We start from the raw sequence: 26,075 nt of genomic DNA, 5'->3' as shown, positions 1-26,075 counted from the left end.
ATGTACCGAGCCGAATCGAATCGAATCAAATCAATGGAGTCAAAACGATCCGAGCCCATAAACCAATATGCAACCACGCAAAAGTAAAAGCCGAGTGTCAGAACACCTCAAAAGCACCCTCCCATACTCCTCCATTCTCATCCCATCCTAATAAATCATCCGGGACTCTTTCCATTGGCTCTTGCTCTTCCCTGATATCTCTCCCTTCGCTAAGAGCGAAACATACACAGAGCCCCCCGGGCACAATATCTCCCGTCATCATAACACACCGATACAATACGATGGGACGGAATGCGACGCGATCAAAAAATCCACCCCAGAATCACCCAAAGCGCCACCCCGATGCAGACCACGATGCCCGCGACTTTCAGCACAGCCACCGTATCGCCCTGTCGCGCCATGCGAGTTAATCGGCTCGCGCTGCCTTTCAGGCCTGTTGAGAGGGAGGAGAAGACTTGATTCTAGGAGATTCGGGTTATATTAGCATTGTTCATTGGTAATAGTTGGGTTGAGGTTGAGGGTTGGGTGTTTATTGGCGTTTGGCAAGGTATAAGGTAAGAGAGGTTTGGGATTAGTGTCGACGGGAGATTATATCTTGCGTTGCGCGCCGGTTGATAGAGGACATGACAAGATAGTGTAGAGTGTGTGTGTGTGTGTGTGTGTGTGTGTGTGTGTGTGTGTGTGCGCGCGGAGATTGGGAGGTAGATCTGGAGCAACGAACCGAATGATCCAACGTATCCTGATCTCTTGCATTATCGTGAATATCAATCGTGACGGATTTCAGGGCGGAGACTTTCGAGGAAAGGGAGTTGAGGAGGGCATTATTTTGTCTGTAAAGAAGTTGGGAATGCGGTTAGTTATATCATAGTCTTGAACTGAGTGCGGGTGGTTGGCTTTGCATTTTCGGGCTCAGAATCTTGAATATAGATCAACCCCTCCCGATCCAAGGAGGCATGAAAATGAAGAGACTGAGGACGCGAAATGAAATGTGCGAAAGGGGTGGAGATAGCGTACTGTTCTCGTTCGTAGGCGTCGCCCATCTTGGTGGTTGGGTATGTTTCCTTGCGGTATAAGTTCAAGTTCAGGTCGGCTGAGTATTGGTAGATAGGATCAAAATGAGACTCTGGTTGGTATTCGTATGGGAAGCTATCTAGTCCGTAGGATTGGACGCTGGAATGGAGACAGGCAGCAACTTGAGGCCGGGGAAGTGATGACATGACGACTGACGGCGGTCCTGACGGAGATACGATCACGTGATGTCACCTGCATGTGAATGAACAGGCCGTTCCATACAACGCGAGCGTCTCGAAGCAAGCATAGAAGAGGTCTCTCAAATGAGTTCTGAATAATCTCTATACAAAATTCCTATTGCGGCAGCCAAAGCACCTATACTCCCACCAATCTACACAGTCATACTGTCCAAGTCCAAATCAAATCCGCCACCAGGGTTATTATTAGACAAAGGGTGAAAGACAAGAATTGAGTCCCGGGCCCATAAGAGCCATGAAAATCGAGAAAACTGGAAAATGAAACCATTCAAGCAACAAAAAAAGATTGAATGCCACCGACGCTATGCAAACAAAGCAAAACAAGATCAAATCAAACGTGAAGACAATAGGTCGTACCTCGCACTATCCTGCTTTTGAAGCCGGGATGTGCGTACTGTATAGAAATGCAATAGAATAGGACGCAAGAGAGAGTATAGACACCATCGGGTGTCACATCATATATTCTTCTCTTCCTGATGCATGTATACAAACTCACAATTCACGGAAGCATAGGCAAGAGTAACAGAACATCAGAAAGGTTGGAATGCAGTGCTCAGTGTACAAAGTTGCAGGAAGGACCAGAGTTCACACACAAGAGGGGTATTCGTACGCTGCAGAAGAACTTGGAAAGAAAAAACAGTAGCAAAAAGGGAAGATACTCCTGTTTCCTGTCACCACATATCATCATCGTCATCGTCGAGTTGGGCGTCGTCTCCAAACGACGAGTGACCGTATTGATGAAGTCCTGGTCCGTATGCATTTCCGTTCTCATAGCCTTGCTTACCACCCCGCGACTGCGACCGGTATTGGTCATGCTGATCATCATGATAATCATACATTTGATGCTCTTCATAGGAGGCATCGCTATACTGTTGTTGCTCCTGTGCCTGTGGGTGAAGACGTATGGTCAGCTACTGTTCTCTCATAAGCCCAGGTAAACAAGACAAGTAACTTACCTCTTGGTATCGCTGATACTGCAAATATTCTTCGGCCTGAGCCTTCTGTTGCCTCTGCTGCGCTGACGACGCGAGCATCAGAGGATGCATCTGCTGTACCTTGGCCAGGTACGAGTACATGAAGTTACTGAGCAGGACCTGAGAATAGAGCGCACGCCGTGGGTTCGCAAGCTTGATATGAGCCATACGGTAAATAGCCCGTTCCTCCAGTATGGAGAATCGAGTCCAGGGGAAGTCAACATCCGGTCGTAGTTCGCGGACAGGAGGGTCGGGAGATAGAGTCCGAGATGCGGTCTTCTTGTGACTACTATCTCCGCTGCCCTTCTTTCGGCCACCTCCGAATATAGAAGAAAACAACCCGGACTCCTTTTCTTTCTTCGACTCGCCAGACGTCCTACGGACGTGGTCTTTGCGGCGCTCCTCTTCCAGCTTGGGATCAAGCCGGTCCACCACAAGACTTTCTCGTCCACGCTGGTTGGAGTCGCTGATGGGCAAGGCGTGCGCCGTTTCGTGAACCTTGTCGACAATTTTGGATTTAATCTTCTTCGAGTCGCTGTCCTTGTCCTTCTTCTTTTCCTTTTCTTTGTCTTTGTCTTCCGAGCCTAGCAGCCAGTGCCAGCTCGACTTGCGTCCGCCTTCCGAGTCCTTCTTGTCCTTGGATTTTTTGCCTTCCGACTTGACTTCTGTCTTGGTCTCCGCCTTGCGATCATCAGAGAATGTGGGAATAAACGAAAGGCTATCCGTGCGGGTCGTATTTCCTGGGAGAGCTTGTGGCGTGTTGGCGAATTCATTAAACGAGGGCGTGCTCTCTTTGCCATACGCACGGCTATGCTGCTGAGATCGTTTGGACTGATCGTAAGCCGGCTGGGCTTTTGCCGGCACTGCAGACGGGGGTGGATCGTAGGAAGATCCTCGGCTGGGGATGGAGGGGGACTGGGGGGAAGCGGGTTCTGGCGTTGCGGCGGTTTCCAAAGGGGGCGTTTCGACAATTTCGGGAATCTTCTGTTCATTCGGAGGTATATGCAGGGTGGATTTCCCGTTGGAGCTGATCCGGGAATGCCATTGACGGTGTTGCGACTGGGAGTTCGACCTGTTCCTGGACTCTGCTGACGACAACTCATCCGAATACTCATTGCTGCCAGGCTGTTGCTGCTCTGGGCTTGAACCCCTAACGGGACCCATAGCCTCGTTGGAAGCGCCCGCCGTTGCCTGCGTGGACTTTGCCGCTCGCGTCGCACTGGGAGTAGGATCAGTAGATACCCGGCTCAGACCCAGGATAGGATTATCTCCAGGCATAGCTGGCGTGCCACCATCGCTGGCATCCGACGTCCGCGCCAGACGTTTAGAATATGGAACTTTCTCGCCCTTTTTCAAGCTGCCGGCTTTCCTGTATTGGGTTCTCGTGGACCGCCTGAGACTGTGGCCGGGAGGCGCCGGCGGGAGGATAGGCCTATCCTCTTCGGAGATATCGAGGTTGCGCATCTCGCTCAACAGGGACGAGCTGGCACTTCGGGGTAGCGAGTCGTCCACCAGAGTCTCCAGCTCTTGCAGATTGGGGCCGTCCCCCTTGGCTGATTTTGACCGTTTCCTCTCGAGCCGCTCCGCCCCGTCCGTATAGTTTTGAGATGTGTCGATCTGCCTCGACAGCATAGACTTCTTCCGCCGAAGACCTCCGCTTGACCCTTGACGTTCCGGGCCCAGAGTCGAGAAATCGCCCGATTTTCGTTTGATATGGTCGGCTTTACTTTCGAGAAAAGACTTGAATTCTTTCGGGGCCAGCTCCGGGTGCAAGCGAGCTGGAACCCAGAAGAGTCGGGAGGCATCATTTTCATCGTCGGAAGGCGATGGAGCAATCGACGGTACGGAGAGGTTGGGATTAAAGCTGGGAAGATCCGGATCGCCCGTGGCTGCTACATCCATGGACATGCGCCGAATGGCGGCCAAATTGTTGAGCTCCTGAGCTACGGCGGCAGGGTCGGATTCGTAGTCGATATCGTTAAGCGGGAAGGAGGTGGTGGCGGTGTCGGTCGATCCAGGGGAGGTGGTTGAACTAGGGGAGGTTGGGCTGGTACTATCCAAAGATTTGGCACCCGCGGGCGGGCGAGACTGTCCATTTGTTTGTCTATTGTTGTTTATTTCATTTAGATGGCTTTGTACTTGTAGCGATTGCGGCGACGAGGGCGATTCGGCACCGGCGAGTTTCGGAGGAATGATCGAGATGGTGTCAGTCAGAGGGGAGGGGATATAGCTGAGGCGTTTCGATTCCCGCTTGTCGTAATCATCTTCGTACATATGGCCGATCGCTTCCGTGACATGGTGACTGGGGTCACTGATCGACAGATGAGGCCCATGTCCTCGTCGTGTGGCATATCCTCCGCCAACCTCAGAGGGGCTCGGGCTCGGTGAAGCCTAGAAAACGGGGCGGGTTATTAGTTCAGACCCATGATTTACAGAGGGTAAGCAGGAAATTTGAATCGCACAACGCGTATACTGATCTTCATTGCATTAATTGGGGAGAAATTCGGTAGTTGTGTTGATGTTGTTCAAAGAAAAAAAAAGGGACAGCACAAGACAAGGGGGCAGGTAAGACGGGACGGGCATCACAGGCAAATCCCAAACGAACATCATTCAATCCATGAACAGCAAGGCAGGACGGCAAAAGCAAATAAAGGTTAAATGAGATGAGAAAAAAAAAGCCAACGCACCTGCATGAAGAGCAACTTGTCGGGGAACTCGAACGGTAAGAAATCCCGAAACGGGCTGGGGAGACCGGAGGGCGATGAGAATCTCGCCTCGTGGAGAGGAGGTCAATGTACCACCTGGGCGGAAAGACTAGGAAACAGGATGGCGGTCATGGAATCATGGAAGCGGGGAAGAAACGCCGACGGAGAGGAGCAACCACCAGGGTAACGGAAGGAAAGAGAGAATGAGGATGACGGCTAGGCATCCGGTGACAAATTCTCCTTCGAGAAACGAACGGGAAAAGAAAAGCAAAAGAAAAAAATGTATGCGCACGCTGTAGTTAAGGATCTCCAAGAATAGAAAGAGAGGAGAGGGCGGAAGAAAGAAAGAAGAAAGGAAACGGGGAGAGAAAAACGAAGGGGTAGAAGGAGAGGAGGGAGGAAAAGAGAAGCGCGAGGCTGAGGATACAACCCGCCGAGACGTTCAAGTCGCGCGGTACCTGGAATTGGATGGAATTGAATTGGATGGGATTGGATTGGATTGAGGATTTGGAGAAGGAGAGAGAAAGAAGAGAGACGGTGCGAGTGCCTGAGGAACGGGAGTTCGGTCACGTTTCCCGGTCGGTGTCTTCTTGTGTCTTTGGCTGTCTGGACTCTTCTCTTCATCATCTCCCTTCGTCACTCTTCCATTATTCAACCCTCTCGACTGATGATCACTTTCATGCCCCTCCCACCTGGCCTAGACTGACAAACGCTGAATTCTCCTCCCACTCACCTCTCTTCATTCCGTTGGATCCTGTCGACTGTCCCGCTCCACTACCTTACTCACTCAAGGGCCGATCAGGGCCACTGAACGGTAGACGATCGCTGATCAGCATTTGCCCCCATTTCCCCCTGCTTCTATTTATGAATGTGATCAATCAATCACACATGGATTTAGTTGATTATCAGATCCATTGGACTACATATAACGAACATATAGCCTAAATCAATGTCTGTCTATCTGTCTCCGTACTCTGTACTGCCTTATACTATGGAATGCTCTCGTCCAATGAAAGTATATAGTTACACTCCTTCATATGGGTGAACAATAGTCACAAGGAGACCGCAAAAACATAAGAACTCCACAGGTTTCTTCTCGAAGGTATCCGATGACATGGTCGAGTTCGCATCCCTATCCCTGTCCGAGTCCGCTGCCTTCCGTGTTTCAGCCGACAACCCTCTCCCGTCCTAATGTCAGGACTCAGGAGTCAAGGCAGTGGCGAGTGAACAAGCCCATTGACACCGTGACAGTGAGGAGCCAAGACTCCCTTCCATCTTCAGGATGCCTGACCAGTCCCGAACGCAGACATGGTCATTCTGTTTCAACACCGAGCTCACTTGTCTTCCTCACTAGGTGGCTCTGTCCCATCAACTGTCCAAGCAGAACAGCAGGAAAGCTCAGAACCGCCAGACGAGAATCATCTAGAAGCCATCCTGCGGCGCTTGGCTTTCAAGCCTATTCCCTTCCAGGTCTCGTGGGCCCCATCGATGACCTGGTCTCGATTGGTCCGGAAAGGGGGAGCGCATCTGTCTGCAGTGTCTGGTGACTACCCGATCGGAGAATTTTTGTTGATGCTGACAAGCCTCCCTCCCTAGTAAATGGTTGGCGCCTACAGTTAGACGGTTATGGAAACACCGAAGAAATGGAATAACGGCGGATTCTTGATTTATGGGATGCTGGGGGTTTAGACTCTTCTTAGGAATGTACGCTTCGCTGGGCTGCATTATCCGCTGAAGACCTATGACGATAATACCCCCTTGCTGCCCTCTGTTCCATCCCTTTCGCCAGAACTAGTTTGGAATATTGACGGACGCTGACGCTATACTAGAGAACGGAGAGGCAAGGATCAATTTACAAACTGGCCCATTCAATCGCGAACAATATCGAGAAACCAAAGAAGAAGAAAAGTGATCTAGAGAAACCCTATCACGGCCAAATATACAAAAGGTATTTATTTTTAGCCCGAGTGAACCGACTCCGGGCTGTCCATGCCAACCTGCGCAACGACAACTCCAGCGCTTGCACTAGAAATTTCAGAAGAGGGTCTCCGAAAGGAAACCGGGAAGGACATGGAGGGGTATGTATTTCCTTGATGTACGGCTAAACGGATGTGGTAGCGCTTTAAATACCACGACAAGATGGGCGCGACAAGGAAAAGGGAGTAGAGAAATAGAAAAGCAGGACCAGGAAGAGAAAACAAGGGTGGGGGTTGGGGTCATTAAAGGTCGTTCCGCATAAGCCAAAACTGATGGCTGTGAGAGCTCTAGGCCGTCTCAACGTAGTTGCTAGAAGAGGTGGTACGATCAGCATGACGAATTTGGTTATACATGAAGAATTTCAAGGTCATACCTGGGAAAGATGCCGACCCGGTCCCCAATGCGCCCCGTCCACCAGTCTTCCTTCTTGTCGGTTCTCTTCAGGATAGTGATAATATCCCCTTTCTTGAACCCCAGGTCTCCGTCCTGGTCCGCATCGAACGTGAACAGTGCAACCGCCTGGTCTTGTCGCAGAGGGGCTCCCTGTCCCGTTCGTTGCCCAAAGACCGGCTTGGGCGCCGTGGGCCGACTGGGCTTACGATCCGAGTAAACGTAATCATCCTCAGCGAAAGGTGCCGTGTTGCTGCGGTTGCGACCGAAAGTATCGAAGCTGTCGTTGCGACCATAATCATTGCGGGTTTGTCGGGTGGTCGCAGACCGGCCGAGGCCTCCCGCAGGCCGGTCGTACACATCATCAGCCCATGTGTTTGCGCGACGGGGTCGGTCCCGGTACTCGTACTCGTCGGCATCGTTGAAGCCGGAGCGCGTGGTATTCCGCCGAGCTCCCTCTCCATACGCCTCTCCGCGCCGTCCTTCCCACACCACGTCGTCATGTCGGTCGTCGTAGATAGGGATGTCATTGTACATGGCGTCGCCGTGCATTCTGGCGTTACCGTAGAAGGCACGGGAGTTCAGGACGTTTAGCAGGGGGTCGGCGGCCGGGGGTGGCCGGATAGTTCCACTGAGCAGCTGGCGGGCTGACACTCGGCTGTTGTAGAGCTTCTCGTTCGCATCCTTACGTTCGACCAGCATGCTTCCCTCCAAACTCACACCGGCGAAGAGGCCCTTGGTCTTCGAGTACGAAAAGACCGCAGCCACACCCTTCGTGCTGGCTGCACCTGCAGCCTCTGCATTCCGTCCCACCGGGCCCGCAGCAATCGAAACGTTACCACCCAGCGTCAGTGTTCCCACCTGCGAAAAGGTCCGGACAGCGGCGGCATCGTTGAGAATGAAGACGAAGTCGGTCAGCTCGAAACCGATCTGACCACCGAACCCGGCGCCGGCCGTTGCGATCGCTGACGGGGCGGACCACGAGCCATCGGCCAAACGGGCAACGACCACTCCGGAACCAAAACGAGCGGAGCCTAGGAAACCAGCTTTCAGGACGGTGAGAACGGCCAGACCCTGCGGAGAGAAGTGGTTAGTCGCAAGATTATTGGCAACCGAGCGATTGCAGTCCAGGGTGCTTTGTTCCTTTCTCAAAAAGAATGGGTTGATCTTACTTTAGCTCCAGCCAGAATCTCGGGAGGAATAACTTTATCAGGACCAAATGCCTGTCGCGGGTCGACGAAGGAAGCAATGATTTTACCGGCCTTCTTGCATTCGCCTGTCAAACGGGCGCAATGTCAGCGCCGGAGTCCATGAGGAATTGCGGGGAAATTGAAATGGGAATGAGCGGATACGTACTTCCCAGAGACGAGGGCAAGGGATTGTGTATCCCAAGAGGCATTTTGACGGTGCTCTTCGAGATTTAACGGGAGGGAGGGGAGGGAGAAGGGCGAAGGGTTCAGGGTGATTGGAAGAAGGTGTTGATAGTTTGGAGAGAATCCGCGACGGAAGTCCGTTCAGATGGGGGCGGCCGGAAGTGGACCAAATGACGGGTGACACTGGTGACTGGGCGCTCGATATCGAGCTAACTACAGTACCTAAAGTCCTAAACTGAAGGTAGTATTTCAAGGTACACTGGATGTTAGTCTCGCCGAAGTGCCGAACCACGGGGAGGACAGAGTGGGAAGGATGATGAAGAATGTGAGCGCCTTCCGTCAGCAGCGAGAGAGAGAAAACAGATGGAATATATCCCTCTCGCTTCTCGCTCTCTCCCTCCCTTCCTCTCCCTCTCTTCGTCTCTCGTGCTGGGCGCAAAGTGGCGGAGTCGTTCGATCCGCTTCTCTTCGTCTTGGACTTGCCTTGACTAATAATTAATGACCTGTATAAATCGAGGACCTTCTTATTTCTTACGATGGTAAAAGAATCATGCAATAGAAGTATTTGATATGCTGTTACTTGTATAATTGGTATAAATCCAACTGTGAGCTCATACTAAATCCCCGTGGCTGGTGATGGTGGACACCTGAGGCCACAAGGTCGGCGGAAGAATCGCCGAAAACTCCGAGGTTAGTTATCGCAGTTGCAGCAACAACAACCCAACGCAATGCTGGAAACTCCCTAGTGACTTCACTTAGAACCTTGTTTTCTCCCAAATCCATACATGGTGAAACTACCCACAGTTCATGAAGCATGCTTTGGGAGTGATTTGAAAGAGGCGCCGTTGATCGCCTTTCCCGTTGCAAATGGCTACAGGTGCGATTGGCCCAATACCGCTCGCCGAGACATCAATCACAACATGATGTGCTAACATCCTCCAGTGCAGATCTGTGTTTGTGGCGATGAGGGAACTGGGAAATCCAGTCTCATCACTTCCCTGGTGAAGGGTGTATTCGTGACAAACAAGATCCAGCCCATACTTCCTCAGATTACCATCCCTCCTACGATCGGAACCCCCGAAAATGTCACAACCACCACGGTGGTCGATACCTCCGCCCTCCCTCAGGAGCGGAACAATCTGGCGAGAGAGATTCGAAAATCGAATGTGATATTGTTGGTCTACTCGGATCACTACAGTTATGAGAGAGTTGCGCTTTTCTGGCTGCCGTATTTCCGGTCCTTAGGAGTCAATGTACCCGTGGTGCTGTGCGCCAACAAGTCGGACCTTGCTGCAGGTCACAGCGAGTCCCAGGTCATTGAGGAGGAGATGCTGCCGTTGATGGCCGAGTTCAAGGAGATTGATTCCTGCATTCGCACGAGCGCTCGAGAGCATCGCAATGTGAACGAAGCCTTCTTCCTCTGCCAGAAAGCGGTCACCCACCCGATTGCACCGCTGTTCGACTCCAAGGAGTCCTCTCTAAAACCGGCCGCCATCGCAGCGCTACAGCGCATCTTCTACCTGAGTGATAAGGACAGGGACGGCTTTCTTTCAGACAAGGAGATTGGGGATTTCCAGATGAGATGCTTTGAAAAGCCTTTGAGCGAAGAAGATCTGATGCACATCAAGGAGACTATCCAGAAGATAAACCCGCACTCAGTGACGCCATCTGGCATTGACTGTCGGGGCTTCCTTCACCTGAATAAGATGTATGCCGAAAAAGGACGTCACGAGACTGTCTGGATCATTCTACGAGCGTTCCAATACACCGACAACCTGTCGCTCCAGGAGAATTTCCTCCATCCACGATTTGAGGTTCCCCCCTACGCATCTGCCGAGTTGTCTCCCGAGGGTTACCGGTTCTTTGTCAACCTGTTTCTTCTGTCGGACAAAGACAACGATGGAGGGCTGAACGATGCTGAATTGGCGTCCCTTTTTGCGCCGACCCCTGGCTTACCGGCTTCCTGGGCCGATGGCTCATTCCCGTCCTCTACGGTGCGGAACGAAGCTGGGCATGTCACTCTGCAAGGTTGGCTTGCGCAATGGAGTATGACCACTTTCACCTCGCCCAAAACCACACTGGAATACCTCGCCTACCTGGGGTTTGAATCATCCGACAGAAGCAATCCGTCTACTACGGCCGCATTGAAAGTGACTCGTCCGCGAAAACGGCGGAAGCGCCCTGGACGGGTGGGTAGGAACGTCGTCCTGGGCCACGTGCTAGGGGCTCCGAGCTCGGGCAAGTCCGCCCTTCTTGATGCCTTCCTATCGCGCGGATTTAGTACAACATATCACCCCACTATTCAACCACGAACTGCGGTCAACACGGTGGAGCTTCCTGGAGGCAAGCAATGCTATATGATATTGGACGAGCTTGGCGAACTGGAGCCGGCCATTCTTGAAAACCAAACCAAGCTACTGGACCAGTGCGACGTGATTGTATACACCTACGATTCATCGGACCCCGATTCATTCGCATACATCCCGGCGTTGCGATCCAAGTACCCCCATCTGGAAGAGCTCCCGAGCGTTTACATCGCCCTCAAGGCGGATTTGGACCGAACTACGCAACGGGCCGAGTACCAACCGCACGAGTATACTGCTATGTTGAACATGACCGGTCCGCCGCTCCATGTCAGTGCCACGTGGAGCTCAATCCAGGAGGTGTTCGTGCACATTGCAGAGGCTGCGATGGAGCCCAGTTTGGCATTCCCTCGGAGTGAGGAAGACGTTGAGGGGAAATGGATGGCATGGGGGATTGCTCTGGGAGCCGTAGTTTGCGCCGGAGCAGCGGCCGTGATGATCTGGCGGAGAGTGAGTGGAAGTGGGGACTGAGAAATTCTTAATTAGTGTACACCAGATGCATGCATGTGCATTGTTACTATTATATGAATCAATGAACCTTTTATTTGCATCAAGTAAAGTAGGCATTATTACAGAGTACGTATAGTAGTAAACTCTACATCGGAGACGCTAGTGCAGGCAGCACGCTAAACCGCAGACAGCATCCCCGCCTTTTGCACGCGAGAAGCGCCAACCGGGCAGATCTAACCGGCTTGGGTGCTCCTGCCTCGCTTATGCTGATTGCGCAGAGCAGTACTCCTCGTTCTTCTACTGCCTTCATCCCCGACCCTGGGGCTATTCAATTCAATCTACTCCGTACCCCATCGGAGACTTTCAACTACCTCCTTCCGCCCCGTCATCTCAGCACGCCCGGGCAGTGCAGCGCCTAAAACCCCCCGATATTCCACTGCGACACACCCTCACTACTTAAAGATTGCACAACACCTCGCTTCTCAACCTACTCATCTCGTTGACATCACACACACCCTAAACCTTGTGTTGATCCAGTTTCTATTATCCAATTAATCCACTCCGTTAGCGCCTCATACCACCCTGAGTAGCACCATCCCAGGTGCCGCTCTCGGTGGAGGATTCACGACATTGCGTGACCAATCTATCAACGCGTTACTGACCGGGTTGCGTTCATCCCGTCTCACGAGACACTCCTACTCACGTTGAACTAAATTGCTTTGGGTATCGCAATTGCAGCCATGTTGTAAGAATCGCCCCGTCTCGGCCTGCCCATCCGTGCCCGCTCCCCTTCTATTTGTTGGTCTGTCACTGGTTGTCCGGGGGTTGTTAAATGCGTCGGTCGGCTGTGATCTCCCTGGTTCCTCAGAAATTAACCCCGGACCATACTTTCAATGACGGCATTGTTGCGACTTTGTCTCGTGGCTGACCGTTGACCCAGCGTCCTTCCCCCGCCTCCGCCGCGCTACACCGTTCCAGTTGCCTACGCAGCTGGAGCGTCGAATGGCATGGCGGTTCCGGTGGTCGAAACCAACAATATAATCAGCAACCCAGAGGGTGGATGTCCGTTGCAGGTCGGAGAAGGTGCGCTTTCATTTCCTCGATTTCCTCCCATACCGTTCGCAGATGAAGACCCGTGTCGATGACCGCGCTAACGTCGACTGTTGCGACAGGCACCTATCACCTTCAGGATAACCTGCATCTTGCGACACCCCCTCCACATCCTTCCGAAGCTCCGATCATGAGCCCTAATCCCCTCGCAACGGTTCCCACTCCTCCCACAACGGGCGTCAAGTTGTCGCTGGTCAGTCTTGGTTCTCGAAACAAGACACCCGTTTTCTCCTTGAAGGACGGCATCACGGCGCCCGCGTTTGGAGACGGCAATCCCGCGCTAGTGGCACCGGTCACGAAGGAAGGCGTCAAGAGGCGCAAGCCGAAGAACAACATCATCAAGAGTAACTCCTCGTTTGTCTCGCGAGTCATTACCCACGAGGCAACGACGAAACGGCTAAATGACCGAAACCCGGACGGATTGTTTGCGTTCGCCAATATCAATCGCGCGTTCCAGTGGCTAGATTTGAGTTCGAAGCAAAAGGACGAACCGCTGTCCAAGATCTTATTTACTCGGGCGCACATGTTGAGTCATGATGTGAACGAGTTGACAAAGAGCACGTCGCACATTGACGTTGTCATGGGTTCGTCGTCAGGCGACATCATCTGGTACGAGCCGATCTCGCAAAAATACGCCCGAATCAACAAGAACGGGGTGGTGAGCAACTCCCCGGTGACGCATATCAAATGGATTCCCGGATCGGAAAACCTGTTCATGGCGGCGCATGCGAATGGACAACTGGTGGTTTATGATAAGGAGAAGGAGGATGCTTTGTTCACACCCGAGCTGAGCAGTCCGTCGGTAGAGGCTATAAAATCCTGTGGTCGGCAGCCGCTACAGATTCTGAAATCGGTCAACTCAAGAAATCAGAAAACGAACCCGGTCGCTTTGTGGAAGATCGCCAACCACAGGGTCTGCCAGTTCGCATTTTCTCCCGACCAACGTCATCTCGCTATCGTTTTGGAGGACGGGTCCCTGCGGGTGATGGACTATTTGAAAGAAGAGTAAGTTTATGCCTCTAACTGTAGGGGATTCGAAGAACCGAAATAGTCAACTGACTTAACATATTGCAGAGCACTGGATATCTTCCGCAGCTATTATGGTGGACTGATTTCCGTCTGCTGGTCACCTGATGGCAAATACATCGTCACGGGCGGCCAGGATGATCTAGTGACGATATGGTCTTTCCCCGAACGCAAGATTGTCGCTCGATGCCAAGGTCACAATTCCTGGGTCTCGGCTGTAGCATTTGATCCTTGGCGCTGTGACGAACGGACATACCGATTTGGGAGTGTTGGAGACGATTGCAGGTTGCTGCTATGGGATTTCAGCGTTGGCATGCTGCATCGACCAAGAGCGGTACGTAGAGGAAGGACTCCATCAACCACTCACTTGGTCACTTACTGACCCGACGCACCATTAGCTACAAGCCAGCGCCCGCCATCGAACTAGTATTCTCCCCTCCAATTCTCAACACGCCAATCGTCACCGCGCCGACAGCGCAGGGAATCGCGTACGATCGGATTCGCAACGCACCGCTGGCATCGACAGCACCTATGACCAGACCGTCCGTCATCCTGTTGAACCGAGGGCACGGACTGCTCTCCTACCACCTATCATGGTTCGTATCCCTCTTGTCACACATACATCCCCGTCGCACAGAGAGGCGACGAAAAAACCAGAACCCCGAGAAATCTAACTAACTGTTTGATAGTCCAAGATCGTCGGAGATGACCCTATCTCCTGGTTAGGATTCCAAGAAGATTCCATCATGACCTCTTCCCTAGAAGGTATGTACTACGACCGCCTGATCATCCCCTCCTTTTTGTTATATTTATCCGCAGTAATGATAACCCATTACAAACCCAACTAACACCACATCTCCACCAGGACACATTCGTACCTGGGACCGGCCTCGAGAAGGCATCAATGATAATTACAATGGTTACACCTCTTCGCCAGCCGTCAGTGCCAGCGCTGCCGCCTCCGGCTCAGGCTCCGGCTTCGCTGATTCGGCGATGGGATCGCTCTAACTTGCAACTGTCTAAGTAACCAGGATGGTTTGTGGTAGGGTGTGTGGTTAGGTTACTTTCCTTTCTTTTGACTTGTTTTCCCGTCCCCCTTTGTGGATTGTTGTTTGTTCACGGCTTGTAAATATGTACCTTCTTTTGTACCTTAATTCATATACCCATTTGCACATGCCTTTTTTTTTCTTGCCCATGTAGATTGTAAAACTCATTGTATATTCTAGCTAGTTCCAGCGGCGGCGGTATACCTTAGTCTAGCAGCCTAGCTACTCCACAATGGAACTGCCTAGGTAGTATCTATCACGACCAAGTTATCTCCGGGGAAAAAGGAAACTGAAGTCGCACAAAAAGTCTCTTGAAATAATAGACCTATCTGGGTAGTAACTATTGGGCAGTAAGTAGTACGGTAAGTGGTAGCCTGGAAAGGTGTCCGGGTTGGTATCGGAGATGGTTCGTAGTACAGCATATATATGAAACTATTACCTAGGATGAGTATACACACACCTATTTCTTTCGCCTTGTCGTAATTGCTTGACATGGATTGCGGTATCGCTGGATCAGGCTTCGGAGGTCCAGTCGTACGGAGAACAAGATAGGCGATGAGATTTAGCTGATACGGGACACAATTGATAGTATGCTAGAAGAGGAGATCGGAATATAGTTTAACTATGTAGATGATAGAGCACTCTAGACCATATCAACTGTGCCCAGACAGCAGACAGTCTCACCTCCATTGTACAATAATATCTATCACATGCAGTCGCGACCCCAAAAGGAATACTAGTGAAGCCCAATGCATGCAATCAACAGAACTATAGAATAATGTATGCAGTGTCCTTGCATGAGCGATGAATTGTCAAAAGTCAGAGAAATGGAATGCAAAGTTGAAAACCACAGTTAGGAAAGGAAAAGACAAACGCAAAGCTAAGGAGGGGATATTCATTAAGATGTCACGTAAATACATATCACAGCAACTAACTAATGCACTATATAGTCCAAAATGAATTAAATAATCTCACCACGAAATGAAGGGTTGGAAAAGCAACGGCCAGGATGATGGATGGATGGACGGATGGGTCGTTACTTTTCGGTTTTGAGGAGGATGTCGACAAGGTGTCGACTCTGCATCTTTTCTCGCTCATTCTCACTCGCACTAAGCACTCTGCATGACCAAGAGGCCACTTAGAGCACAAGTGCAAAGATACTCACCATGAGGGAGCCGAAAGTAGCCGGGATCGCGAGCGAAGAGGCACCGGCGGTGGAGTTGGTGGGCGCAGCTGTGGATTCGGTTGCACTCGAAGAGCTAGAGGTAGTGGTCGTTTCTGTTGCGGGAAAAAAACCATGTTAACAATCGTTCTTTCTTGAATTATACATGTACTCACTCGGTGCTGCAGAGCAGGAGGGAATGGTGCTAGATGATGGTAAAGTAGAGCTGGAGAGTGTTTGATGTCTGATGCAGGGGCGGGAAGTAGATTTGGTGCTGGTAGTTGTGTATGGTGATGATGATGACGGTGTAGATGTGGTGATAGAAGATATATTAGAGTCTCTCTTACTGTTCTTGGGCGGATCAGCGACTTTGGTGACCTCAAATTGCTGCGACTGGGCAAGAATGCCGGTGTTCATCTTGTCTCGGGAGATGAAGTTCAGCTGGTAGCCGGGGCTGTGGTGAAAGTGACACGATTAGCTTCGGACTGGAAGGTGTATTGCGAGCACAATCATCTCGAACTGGTCCTGACATACCCCTTCGGAATACCCCAGACCGGGTCGATTTTGACGGAGCCTTGGGAAGCGTCGATGTCTTTGGCAATCTCCTTGTTGGCGCTGGAGCCGTTCATGTTGACCAGGTTGATGGTGAACTTGGGTTGGTCCGACCTATTCGTGATGAGTATGCTAGGGAGATTGTATACACAGCATCAGAGCCACTTACTGGACAGACTTCCACTTGATCTCGTACTCCTTGCTCAGATCAACCTTGGCCCCGTTTGACGGAGATGTGACAGTAAGAGCTTCGAATCGAGCGACGTTAGCGACAACCCTCGATATCAACCACTGCTAAGGGGTTCAATCACATACCCACGCAGGAGACGGCAAAAAGAATTATCGAGAGAATGTTGAAACGCATTGTGAAGTGGTATGTGCGCAAATGGGTAAAAGGTATCACAAAGAATCCAAGAAGAAAGCTCGATCAACGAGGTGGTGAAGTATTAAAAACAACGACCGACAATCTATTTATAAATTCGATGGACTGGAATACAATCGAATGAATAGGCTGCAACTTGGAGGGACGACGAGGTGTCTTTATATCGCAACTGAAGGTAATCCTATACACCGCAAAAAGCAGCCATGACAAGAGCGATCGGCCAATGCCCTTTCTAGGGCTCGCTCCTTCCATTTCGGAGGCCATTGAGTTCCTTCCGGATTGACCGATAGGAGAAATCAGAATTGAGTTTTCTCGGTGTTCTTTGGAGTCGCAAGCACAGGGCGCATCCTGCATTGAAGCGAGGGGGGCCACAGGTGATCTGTCCTTCTTTCACCCTCGTCCTCGAATCCCACAGATCCTCTCGTCATCGGAACTTCTCATTGGCAGATTCGAGAAGAGATTGCAGAAAAACTGGGTTCGCTTGATTGATTCTGGGAAATCTAGGGTAACGTTAAGGCAGTCCTGTCCAGCACGACGGGGCTCTGCCCGTGCTTGCAGGAGGCGTCTCCCTTTTCAAGGATTGCCCTTTGGCCTGCCATTATGACCATGACGTACTGATCAGTAATGATGATGTTCCTTCTTCTGCCTTCTTCGCTTTTTTTTGTTCTCTATCTTGGCTGCTACACGGGATATTTGTTCCCAGGGCTGACCCTTGTTGATGGCGAAATCGAGGAGCTGCCTAATACCGGCAATTGTACAATTTTGGCGGCTCGAAAATTGATTGACGATTCATTGACACATCGGTGGGGATGAACTAAAAGTCTGAAAAAGCTAGCTACGAACCTGCATACATTAGACGCTACATAATGGCCAACTAGTGTCGGCGAATGAACAATCTTAACACGACAGCATGTTTGCTGCCTAAAGATCTCAGCTTCCACTATCATGCCATCAGAATCATACAGTCATTCAAAGGACACCGAATCGAACGAATTACGACGACTCCGCAACCCAGGCCGTTGAGCAATACTTGGCGCATCCGAAGGAAAGAATTGCGTACGACCGATAACGTGGACTTGCCTCCAATTGGCATTTTATTTTCTTGCCTAACTCGTCAATTGGAATCGAGCTCTGGAAATCTGTTCGCACAATGCTTGTTTATGCGCTGCACATTAGGGCCTTTTGGCTTGCCAATAAACTTCTGATTCGCACGCCGAGCAGTATACAGATCATCCCCAGCCGCTTCTTGACTCGACATGTCAGATCCCGAGCTGCCGATATGCACGAACTATTGAGATTTTGCCTTTATATTCTCCCGAATCTAGTCAATATGTCGTTGCGTGACTCAATACGGAGTAGCAACAGCAAGAACCGTGCCGTGCAGGATAGTCTGGATGCGAACCGGACTTGAAGCTATTATTAGCTGGCAAGAGGCGACAAAGCACCGCGCTCTGCAACTGTACGCTGTATTCCCGTCGGATCTCAACATTGCTACTCCGTACTCACACACAGGATTCCATGGGAGTTCGATGCACCTGAGGTCCTCTTCATCTCGGCCTGCCACGTTATACCGTCACGTTCTAGGTGGTCGAGGCTGAATGACCATTGTTTAATCTAATTATAACAGCAGTTACAGACCAGTTGTACAATCTACGGCCCCCCATAAATAGACCGTTGTTATGCTTACGACGGCGTGCGTAACGATAGCCTAGAATAACCGGCATGTTGAACAAAAACGCGCAACATGGGATCTTGCGTTTTCATGCCACATACTTACTTTCCCCCTTACGCTTCGTCTTCTTGCTACCCTCTATCATCATCCTAACTACGACGATAAACACAGCACCGAAGAGAGATTGTTGTGGAGAACTGGGAGCGCCTTCCTCACCGCTTCGTTGGACACAAGGCCTGGATGTTGAACTGGACCGGTATATTAGCTTCGCGAGACTATAGTCAATGCAACTACATATATCTGCACAGTGATTCCGATTATCGGGTATGATTGACATGCACCTTACAGGAGCATGGATATCTCGCATACGCATAGTAGAGGTTGATTGGGGACGAGAGATGAGTATGAAGGGCCTCGAGATGTAGGGGATATGGTGAACGAGTATAAGTTCTCTGAAAAAAGACCATCAACTCAAATAGTGAGGAACCCGTAAACTGATTGACCAAAAGAAGACGTCATGACCTTGCCAATGGTATATGCCACGATTCATTACGTGGATACATGAAAGCAAATCCCCAGCCTTTTTCTTCCAATCCATAGAAAAAGCACAGTACTACTTACTACATACAGCAGCCCGGGACGTCGGAGAATTGAAATCAAGTTCCAAGATTCGAGGCGTGCCTTTTCTTTCCCCTGCTTGATTTCCCCTACTGAAACCAATTCCTTGGTGCGCCACAGATCGTCAGTCTGGAATGTGGCTTTCCGTTTCCGTGCTCTCTGCTCTTTGAAGTCGAGTGTAATCACAAGTCTGATCTTCTGCTCAGATGGATCGTGCCATTGATGCAATATACATCCATGATGATTTGATTCTCTAGCAGATGATAAGAAAACAACACAGTGTAGGGTTGCAACGTAATTGGGCACGGGTACAGAAGGTTGAGTCCGCGCGGCTACCTACCACATAACTACACCAGGGCCGACTACACTAGGGAAGGCCCACATTCCTGCCAAGAGATGACGAGATCAATCTAGATGTAGCTGCTGTCCTCTGCACATGAAGTCCTACTTACTACCTTCCGTACGAAGAGACCTGGTGCAGGGTGGGTTTCCCACCTGACGAAAATTCGGGTTATATTCCCGAGCGGACCGTTGCCAGCTTGGTTAAGTGGATGAGAGAGAAGGTGGGTGGTAATAGTTGGTAGACGGAACCGGAAATTTTTGCCGTTGTATCCATGAGCAGTTGTCTGTTTGCGGACGGAGAGAGGGTGGTGTTTGGCACATGGAAGTGTCCTTTCAGAGTTGAATACGACTCCGTGTCGTTAAGTCTCCTGAGAAGGTGGGTGTATGAGGTATGGGTAGTAGTTTCTATAAGGGAATGAACGTGTCATACCCCCTGGCAACCGTGGGTTGTCAGCTCAGTCGTCATTAACATGACACAAAGGAGGTAGCACAGGCTCGTCAACGTCTACCAGAAAATCGCTGATCTTCTCAGGAACCAACGGTCGTCTCGGTTGCGCCCGCGGTTTCACATGCCTGCTACTCACCACTGACGGTTGTGAGAGGATCTTTTCCTCTCGCTTGACACAAGGGAAGCATAAGGTTTGATTGTGCTGGAGATCCCAATGTGGATAGTGTCACAGCTCTGTCGAGGTTTGAGGAATCGCGATTGTGTGTATTTCGTCATCTGTACCTGGATTAGTTGATTAGGTCTTATATCTAGTAGTTCTTGGGGTTGGAGGAGGGCAAAGGATGACGAGAGCACGAAGACATGGATGAGGGCAGCAGGTAGACAGACGAATTCAGCCAATTGGTCTAGATCTCAGTCCATCCATGACCCATCCCCGTTTTCGTTTCACCCCGGACTTGGAAGGTGCCGTGCCCTCCTCCGGAGTAGGACATTCGGAACCGAGTTTTTGCTGCTTACTTTCAAATGCGGCCCGTTCAAGCCCTTAAGAGGAGAAAGATATATATGATCTCGGACATGTCCACATTTTTGATCGTCAATAGCCCCCTTCTTTTGAAAAATCTCATTCAAACCCTGGGCACTTCCATCATTATGAAGCCCCAAACGTCGACGGTCATCTTAGGGCTTTGCACTTCAGCCCTTGCCCTCCCTTTCGGCAATAATCAAAATGAGAATCCAACCAAGACAACGCAGGCATCTAAGCGTCAAGATGTCGCAAACCCCAACCCCTCTGCTACGGCAGAAAACGCGGCCCCAAACCCCATGAGCCAGGCGGGTGGGTTTTCGTTCCCCGGCTTCGGCGGAGGACAGTTCAATGGCCAAACCCAGGGCGCTCAGACCTCAGGTTTCGGAGGCTTCCCAGGAGGTGGAAGCTTCACTGGCGGAGGAGGCTTCCCCGGCGCCGGACAGGGACAGGGTTCGCCCTTCACAGGTGGTTTTGGCTTCCCCGGCTCACCAATCCAAGGAGCAGAGAGTGAGGGCGCTACTCAGACTGTTGAGCCCTCGGAATCCGGTAACCTTCCCGGAGGTGCAGGCTTCGGTGGAGGCTTTGGAGGTTTCTCAGGCAGCGGAGGCTTTGGCGGAGGTTTCCCAAGCGGCGGAGGCTTTGGCGGGGGTTTCCCTGGCTCACCAACCCAAGGGGCAGAGAGTGAGGGCGCTACTCAGACTGTTGAGCCCTCGGAATCCGGTAACCTTCCCGGAGGTGCAGGCTTCGGTGGAGGCTTTGGAGGTTTCTCAGGCAGTGGGGGCTTTGGCGGAGGCTTCCCAAGCGGCGGAGGGTTCGGCGGAGGCGGCTTCCCGGGCTTTCCTACTTCATCAAGCCAGGAAGAGAGCCAGCAGTCTGCCCAAACTACCGAAGCCCCGGCCTCTAATAGCTTCTTCGGCGGAGGAAGCTTCCCTAGCGGGGGCTTCGGCGGCGGGGGTTTCGGTGGCGGAGGCTTTCCGGGGTTCTCCAACGCTCCAAGCCAAGATGCTTCGGCCTCTGGTAGCCCCTTCGGTGGTGCTGGTGGTTTCCCCAGTGGAGGTTTTTCCGGAGCCGGTGGCTTCTCGGGCTTCGGCCAGGGCTCAGGTTTCCCAGGGTTCTCTAACGCTCCGGGCCAGGGAGCGGGCGCAGATGCTTCCCAAGGCGCTGAGCCCCCGGCATCTACGAGTCTCCCCTCAGATGATGGAAATCAGGTAACAAGTGCCAGAGAAGCTTCCAACATCCCAAGCCAAGGAGAAGACGAAGTTGGCCCGGAAACCTCCGACACTCCTAGCCAAAGCGAAGGCGAGGATGCCCCTCAAGATACGGAAGCCCCGGTTTCTAGTGGCCTCTTCGGAGAAGGTGAAGGTCCTTCAGCAAGCGCTGGATTTTCTGGCTTCGGCCAGGAATCGGGTTTCCCGGATTTCTCTGACTCCTCAAACCAAGGAGGGTTCGGTCAGGGAGGCTTTGGCCAAGGATCATTCTCTGGTTTCTCCAACCCAAGCCAAGAGGGAGAAGGCGAGAGCCCCTCCCAGGATGCCTCAAACCAAGGAGGGTTCGGCCAAGGCGGGTTCGGCCAAGGCGGTTTCGGTCAGGGAGAATTTGGCCAGGGATTAGATTTCTCTGGTTTCTCCAACCCTACAGGCCAAGAGGGAGAAGGCGAGAGCCCCTTCCAGGATGCCGAGAATTCCCCGGATGGTGGTTTCTTTGGAGCTGGAGGCTTTTCAGGCTTCAATCAGGAATCCGGGTTCGCAGGTCCCACGGGCCCTCCCACTCCCACGAGCCAAGGGGAGGAGAATGGAGGCACCCAGGGACAAGAAGAAACCTCCGACGAGGCACAGGACACTTCTGGTCTACGCCCAGGATTGCCAGGAAATGGAGGCTTCCCAGACTTTCCATGGCCGCCTGGAAATGACAATGAGACCGACGAGAACGCCACGACCAATGGGGCCCCTAGTCCATTCGGCAACTCTGCGACAGGCACGTTCTCAGGATTTGGTGGACAGTCATTTGGCCAGCCCACCAGTGTGCCAGATACCACTGAAGATTCCGTGACGGATGGATTCGCAGGCATAGCAGGCGGCCAGGATGTGCCAGAAACGCCTGTCGATGCACCTGAGCCGGAGGAGGAACAAGAAACCTCAACCTGAATTTGATGCTTCAAAATGTATTTTCCTTTTGTCATGGGTGTTTTTTGATTTCCTTATTCACTAATTCTCTCCTTTCCCTCTTTTTTCTCTTTTTGTTTCTGTTTATTGTGAGATCCACGTCACTTTTTGGGAGATGGGTTATGTCTGTAGGTACTGGTGGAATAGATCAAAAGATATATGTTGCTGTCGTTATGATTATTCATTTGATGCTTTGCAAAGGGTCTGAAACGAACGTCTTCCATCTAGTGCTAGTCGGTGACCATCTTGCCTAGAGATATGACTCAGATAAACAGGCTTGACACAGAGTGTTCGAGATGGTGAAGGTGTAGAGAAGGCCACATGACGTTGAGGGACGAGTCAGCCAGTGGATTATGTCATCACTTACTGGTGTCGTTTTGACTCTCCCCCGCTCCAGAATTCCCACTTTACGCTTCTCAATTCTCCCACAACCCAGTCAGATTCTCTGCGCAGGGATTCTCCTCCTTGCCCGAAATCCAGTTTTTGTTTAGAAACACATAGAGGCATGCCCAGGAACCCCCGAATACATCCCCGACGTATCATCAGCGACTTTGAAGATGGATGACAAAAGTGACAGCTTATTTAAAGTAAGTCCTTGATTCTTTCGCATCCCATGTCGTTCGCGTTAGGGAAATCCGCGTAGACATCAGCAGGCACTGTTTGTTATATGCGACTCGGCAGTTAATTGGTATTCGGGCTCTAGGAATTGGAAGAATCTTATTGCCCACCTCTTGACGCAGCGCTCTTCACCGCTATCGTCTGCGACTATGACCTCACAGACGCGACTCAGGTCCAAGACCTTCGAGACACCCTAGATACACTCAAGCTGTCCGCATGGGAGCAGGAAGGACTTCCTTTCGATCCTTCTGGGACGAGCGGCTTAGGATCGGTGGAAGGTCTCGATGTGGACGGCATCCCATCGGAGCGCAGCGTGTCGCAAAACGGCACCATACCGTCGCGCGAAACAGACTTGACCAGCCTGGTGTCCGAATTCTCCTCATCCAGCGTCAATGACCAGAACAAGAATCATAGGAAAGACCAATCTGGGCTCTCCGAGCGCGTGTCATATACAGTTGCTGCTGATGGCTCTCTGCGTCTTTCCGGGGCGACCCAAGAAGATAAGATCGCGTACTTGACGGAAATGTTCCCCTCGGCGGACTATTACACCATACAGCATACATTGCAAAAGTCTAGTGGAGATGTAGACCGATCGATGGATGTTCTGCTTAATCTTGTCTTCTTCGACGAGCAGCCCTCGAACGAGCCCGACGCCAAGGTTGCGATCCCGAAAGGAATTGACGGCTTCCAGGACGGCTTAGATGCCGAAATCTCGCGTAAAAAGGGTCGCAAGCGCAAGGGCAAGAACAAACTCGCTAGGAGCCAAGAAGTGTCTGCTTTTGATTCGGAAGAGTTGGAGTCGCCTCGCCCCGTCAACAAATGGGATTCTGCCCAGAGAGATGTTGACTTCATCCATTCGCGGACTTCGCCTATTCTAAAGAAAGAAACAGTCACGTCTACGTACCATGCCAACGGAGCTTCATTGTCTTCTACCATTCGGTCTCTCGCTAGCGCCTCTGCTCCGGTAAAAGAAGAAGATATCAAACAAGACCCGGTCACGTTGGCCCAGGTGGCCGAGCTGATGCAGGAATTTCCCTCCATTCCTCCAACAACATTCGCCGGTCTTCTTATGATTACGAGGAGCTCAACCTCTGCCGCCAGTGAATTGGCAGATGCGATGCTAACCGGACCGGCCACTCCGTCCGTATCCGAATTGATTAAGATAACCGCAGCACCACTGCCACTTGACATGGACGACGAAGCGCCGTCGCAGCGGAAAGCCGCAGCGCGGATCGCTCGAGACTACACGACGGTACGTAGCACGGCTGGTGCACACTTCGCAGCCGGTGCCGAGGCCCTCTCTAAAGCCTCAATGGCCTACAAACGTGGCAAATCTGATCGATACATGGGCGGTGCGGCTGCCTACTATTCCTCCGTGGGACGAGACCACCTGGAGCTGGCCAGGCGCAATGCTGCAGAGGCCGCTGACGCCTTGGTGGACTCGCAGTCGTCATCCAACATGTTGGATCTACACGGAGTTTCGGTACAGGATGCCGTTCGCATCGCCGGCGACCGGGTCACAGACTGGTGGGAGTCTCTGGGGGATGCCAAGTATGTCCGAGGGGGCAGTGGTTCCATCCGTGGAGGATATCGCATTGTCACCGGACTTGGGCGCCATAGCCACGATGGTACCTCCCGCCTCGGTCCAGCTGTGGGTAAGATGCTGGCTCGTGAGGGCTGGAGGGTGGAGGTTGGGGAGGGTGTTCTGACAGTTACTGGCGTGGTGCGACGTCGTTGAGATTTACGCTGTTCATTTATGAGATACCCATGTCTATGCGTATATTTGTTTAAACCTAGAGGGGGGTTATCCAGGAGATGTTATCAGGAAGTACACTGTTCGGTAGATCTTTACAGTACCTTATTGAAGTGAAGGCAAAACGTGACCAATGAATAATCGGCTTGAACTATTTTCACACGTCATGTGGGGCTCTGCTAGAGGCGACTCTGCGCGGAGTTCTCAAGTATATCTTGAGTCATGGATCTACAAACTTGAATCATCTTTGTCTCCAATCACTTCTACTCCTTCATCCATACCTCTTCCTCGTCTCCTGATGCGTTTCCAGACATTGTATTCTTCTCTGCGTACTTTCGCCATTCCCCTCCGATCCCGCGTCATACGCCGAGCCGCAATAGCTCCACCTCTCGCTCGACCCGGAGCAACTGTTCTGAAAGCCGCTCCAACGATTCCCTTCTTGAGCTCCCTTTTCAGTTCAAGCGCCAGCGACAAAATGTCTTATCCCGACCAGCGGAGCGACGACGCATGGCGCGCCGTTCTCAGCCCAGGTTGGTTTCCTCTTCTTTCCACCCCGCACTCTTGGCGTCTTCGCGAGAGATGTAGGATAGCCAAGTCAGTCTCTAACCATGAATCACACTTGCTACAGAGCAATTCCGCATCCTCCGCGAAAAAGGCACCGAACGTGCAGGTTCCGGCGAATACGATTCCCACTACCCCACCGAGGGTGTCTACGGCTGCGCCGGGTGTAATGCGCCGTTATACAAGGCCTCGCACAAATTCAAATCCGGATGCGGCTGGCCGGCGTATTTCGATTCTCTTCCCGGTGCGGTGACGAGACACACTGATAGCTCGTTTGGCATGGAACGGACGGAAATCGTGTGCAGCAACTGTGGAGGTCATTTGGGACATGTTTTCAAGGGCGAGGGGTTCCCGACGCCGACGGATGAGAGGCACTGCGTGAATAGCGTTAGTCTGCGGTTCCAGGAGGATGGAGGTGAGCCGAAGTCAAAGGCATGAAAATATGGAAATAGCATAGTGTAGCATGAGACAGAGCGTGGAATAATGAAGATGGAGTTGTGTGCATCCGGACTTATACTGCCGTAGAGCTGCACACTGGGTGCCTGTGCCGCGCCGGATCGGGCAGCCACACGGGGGCCTCAGGCCAGCAACCGCCACCTG

At 51.7% G+C, this 26,075-nt stretch overlaps 9 protein-coding genes across 11 annotated transcripts; 5 read left to right on the top strand and 4 right to left on the bottom strand.

The window, feature by feature from the left end:
- Positions 1 to 302: 302 nt before the first annotated feature.
- On the bottom strand, positions 303 to 1,217 carry LDX57_005458 (SNARE domain- containing protein; the record flags this gene model as incomplete). Its single annotated transcript, XM_046087142.1, has 3 exons — positions 303 to 461; positions 722 to 830; positions 1,015 to 1,217. 3 exons carry the CDS (start codon positions 1,215 to 1,217, stop codon positions 303 to 305), a joined length of 471 nt encoding a protein of 156 aa, XP_045943109.1.
- Positions 1,218 to 1,939: 722 nt separating this feature from the next.
- Positions 1,940 to 4,725, bottom strand: LDX57_005457 (putative telomere silencing protein Zds1; the record flags this gene model as incomplete). Its single annotated transcript, XM_046087141.1, has 3 exons — positions 1,940 to 2,155; positions 2,225 to 4,633; positions 4,705 to 4,725. The coding sequence occupies 3 exons, from the start codon at positions 4,723 to 4,725 to the stop codon at positions 1,940 to 1,942; spliced, it is 2,646 nt and encodes an 881-aa protein (XP_045943108.1).
- A 2,486-nt stretch (positions 4,726 to 7,211) lies between these two features.
- Positions 7,212 to 8,713, bottom strand: LDX57_005456 (SYLF and SH3 domain-containing protein; the record flags this gene model as incomplete). The annotated part of the gene is made up of 4 exons (XM_046087140.1): positions 7,212 to 7,233; positions 7,298 to 8,388; positions 8,487 to 8,590; positions 8,671 to 8,713. The coding sequence occupies 4 exons, from the start codon at positions 8,711 to 8,713 to the stop codon at positions 7,212 to 7,214; spliced, it is 1,260 nt and encodes a 419-aa protein (XP_045943107.1).
- An 841-nt stretch (positions 8,714 to 9,554) lies between these two features.
- gem1 (ERMES complex Ca(2+)-binding regulatory GTPase GEM1) lies at positions 9,555 to 11,521 on the top strand (the record flags this gene model as incomplete). Its single annotated transcript, XM_046087139.1, has 2 exons — positions 9,555 to 9,564; positions 9,630 to 11,521. The coding sequence occupies 2 exons, from the start codon at positions 9,555 to 9,557 to the stop codon at positions 11,519 to 11,521; spliced, it is 1,902 nt and encodes a 633-aa protein (XP_045943106.1).
- Positions 11,522 to 11,651: 130 nt separating this feature from the next.
- LDX57_005454 (WD40 repeat domain-containing protein) lies at positions 11,652 to 14,884 on the top strand. Of its 3 annotated transcripts, XM_046087136.1 has the most exons (7): positions 11,652 to 12,245; positions 12,441 to 12,583; positions 12,673 to 13,615; positions 13,685 to 13,970; positions 14,035 to 14,232; positions 14,326 to 14,401; positions 14,502 to 14,884. In XM_046087136.1, exons 1-7 carry the CDS (start codon positions 12,241 to 12,243, stop codon positions 14,642 to 14,644), a joined length of 1,794 nt encoding a protein of 597 aa, XP_045943103.1. In that variant the 5' UTR covers positions 11,652 to 12,240; the 3' UTR covers positions 14,645 to 14,884. The 3 variants fall into 3 exon arrangements, with proteins under 3 accessions (XP_045943103.1, XP_045943105.1, XP_045943104.1); XM_046087138.1 differs by having other exon boundaries at positions 14,326 to 14,884; XM_046087137.1 differs by having other exon boundaries at positions 11,652 to 13,615.
- A 936-nt stretch (positions 14,885 to 15,820) lies between these two features.
- On the bottom strand, positions 15,821 to 16,760 carry LDX57_005453 (GPI anchored serine-threonine rich family protein; the record flags this gene model as incomplete). The annotated part of the gene is made up of 5 exons (XM_046087135.1): positions 15,821 to 15,960; positions 16,192 to 16,298; positions 16,379 to 16,510; positions 16,566 to 16,644; positions 16,712 to 16,760. 5 exons carry the CDS (start codon positions 16,758 to 16,760, stop codon positions 15,821 to 15,823), a joined length of 507 nt encoding a protein of 168 aa, XP_045943102.1.
- Positions 16,761 to 20,431: 3,671 nt separating this feature from the next.
- Positions 20,432 to 22,839, top strand: LDX57_005452 (uncharacterized protein; the record flags this gene model as incomplete). Its single annotated transcript, XM_046087134.1, has 1 exon — positions 20,432 to 22,839. One exon carries the CDS (start codon positions 20,432 to 20,434, stop codon positions 22,523 to 22,525), a length of 2,094 nt encoding a protein of 697 aa, XP_045943101.1. The 3' UTR covers positions 22,526 to 22,839.
- A 261-nt stretch (positions 22,840 to 23,100) lies between these two features.
- Positions 23,101 to 24,899, top strand: LDX57_005451 (Smr domain protein; the record flags this gene model as incomplete). Its single annotated transcript, XM_046087133.1, has 2 exons — positions 23,101 to 23,130; positions 23,247 to 24,899. 2 exons carry the CDS (start codon positions 23,101 to 23,103, stop codon positions 24,897 to 24,899), a joined length of 1,683 nt encoding a protein of 560 aa, XP_045943100.1.
- Positions 24,900 to 25,389: 490 nt separating this feature from the next.
- MSRB3 (peptide-methionine (R)-S-oxide reductase) lies at positions 25,390 to 25,913 on the top strand (the record flags this gene model as incomplete). Its single annotated transcript, XM_046087132.1, has 2 exons — positions 25,390 to 25,444; positions 25,543 to 25,913. The coding sequence occupies 2 exons, from the start codon at positions 25,390 to 25,392 to the stop codon at positions 25,911 to 25,913; spliced, it is 426 nt and encodes a 141-aa protein (XP_045943099.1).
- Between the last annotated feature and the right edge of the window lie 162 nt (positions 25,914 to 26,075).

Source organism: Aspergillus melleus (assembly GCF_016097325.1).
Source record: "Aspergillus melleus strain CBS 546.65 chromosome Unknown contig3, whole genome shotgun sequence".
Lineage (NCBI taxonomy): Eukaryota > Fungi > Ascomycota > Eurotiomycetes > Eurotiales > Aspergillaceae > Aspergillus > Aspergillus melleus.
Note: the sequence above shows the minus strand (reverse complement) of the source record. Positions and strands in the feature narration are given on the sequence as shown.

Coding starts and splice junctions, on each gene's coding strand:
- LDX57_005454 (XM_046087136.1), top strand. Junction 12,584..12,672: donor TCCGTTGCAGGTCGGAGAAG/GTGCGCTTTCAT, acceptor CTGTTGCGACAG/GCACCTATCACCTTCAGGAT. Junction 13,616..13,684: donor ATGGACTATTTGAAAGAAGA/GTAAGTTTATGC, acceptor AACATATTGCAG/AGCACTGGATATCTTCCGCA.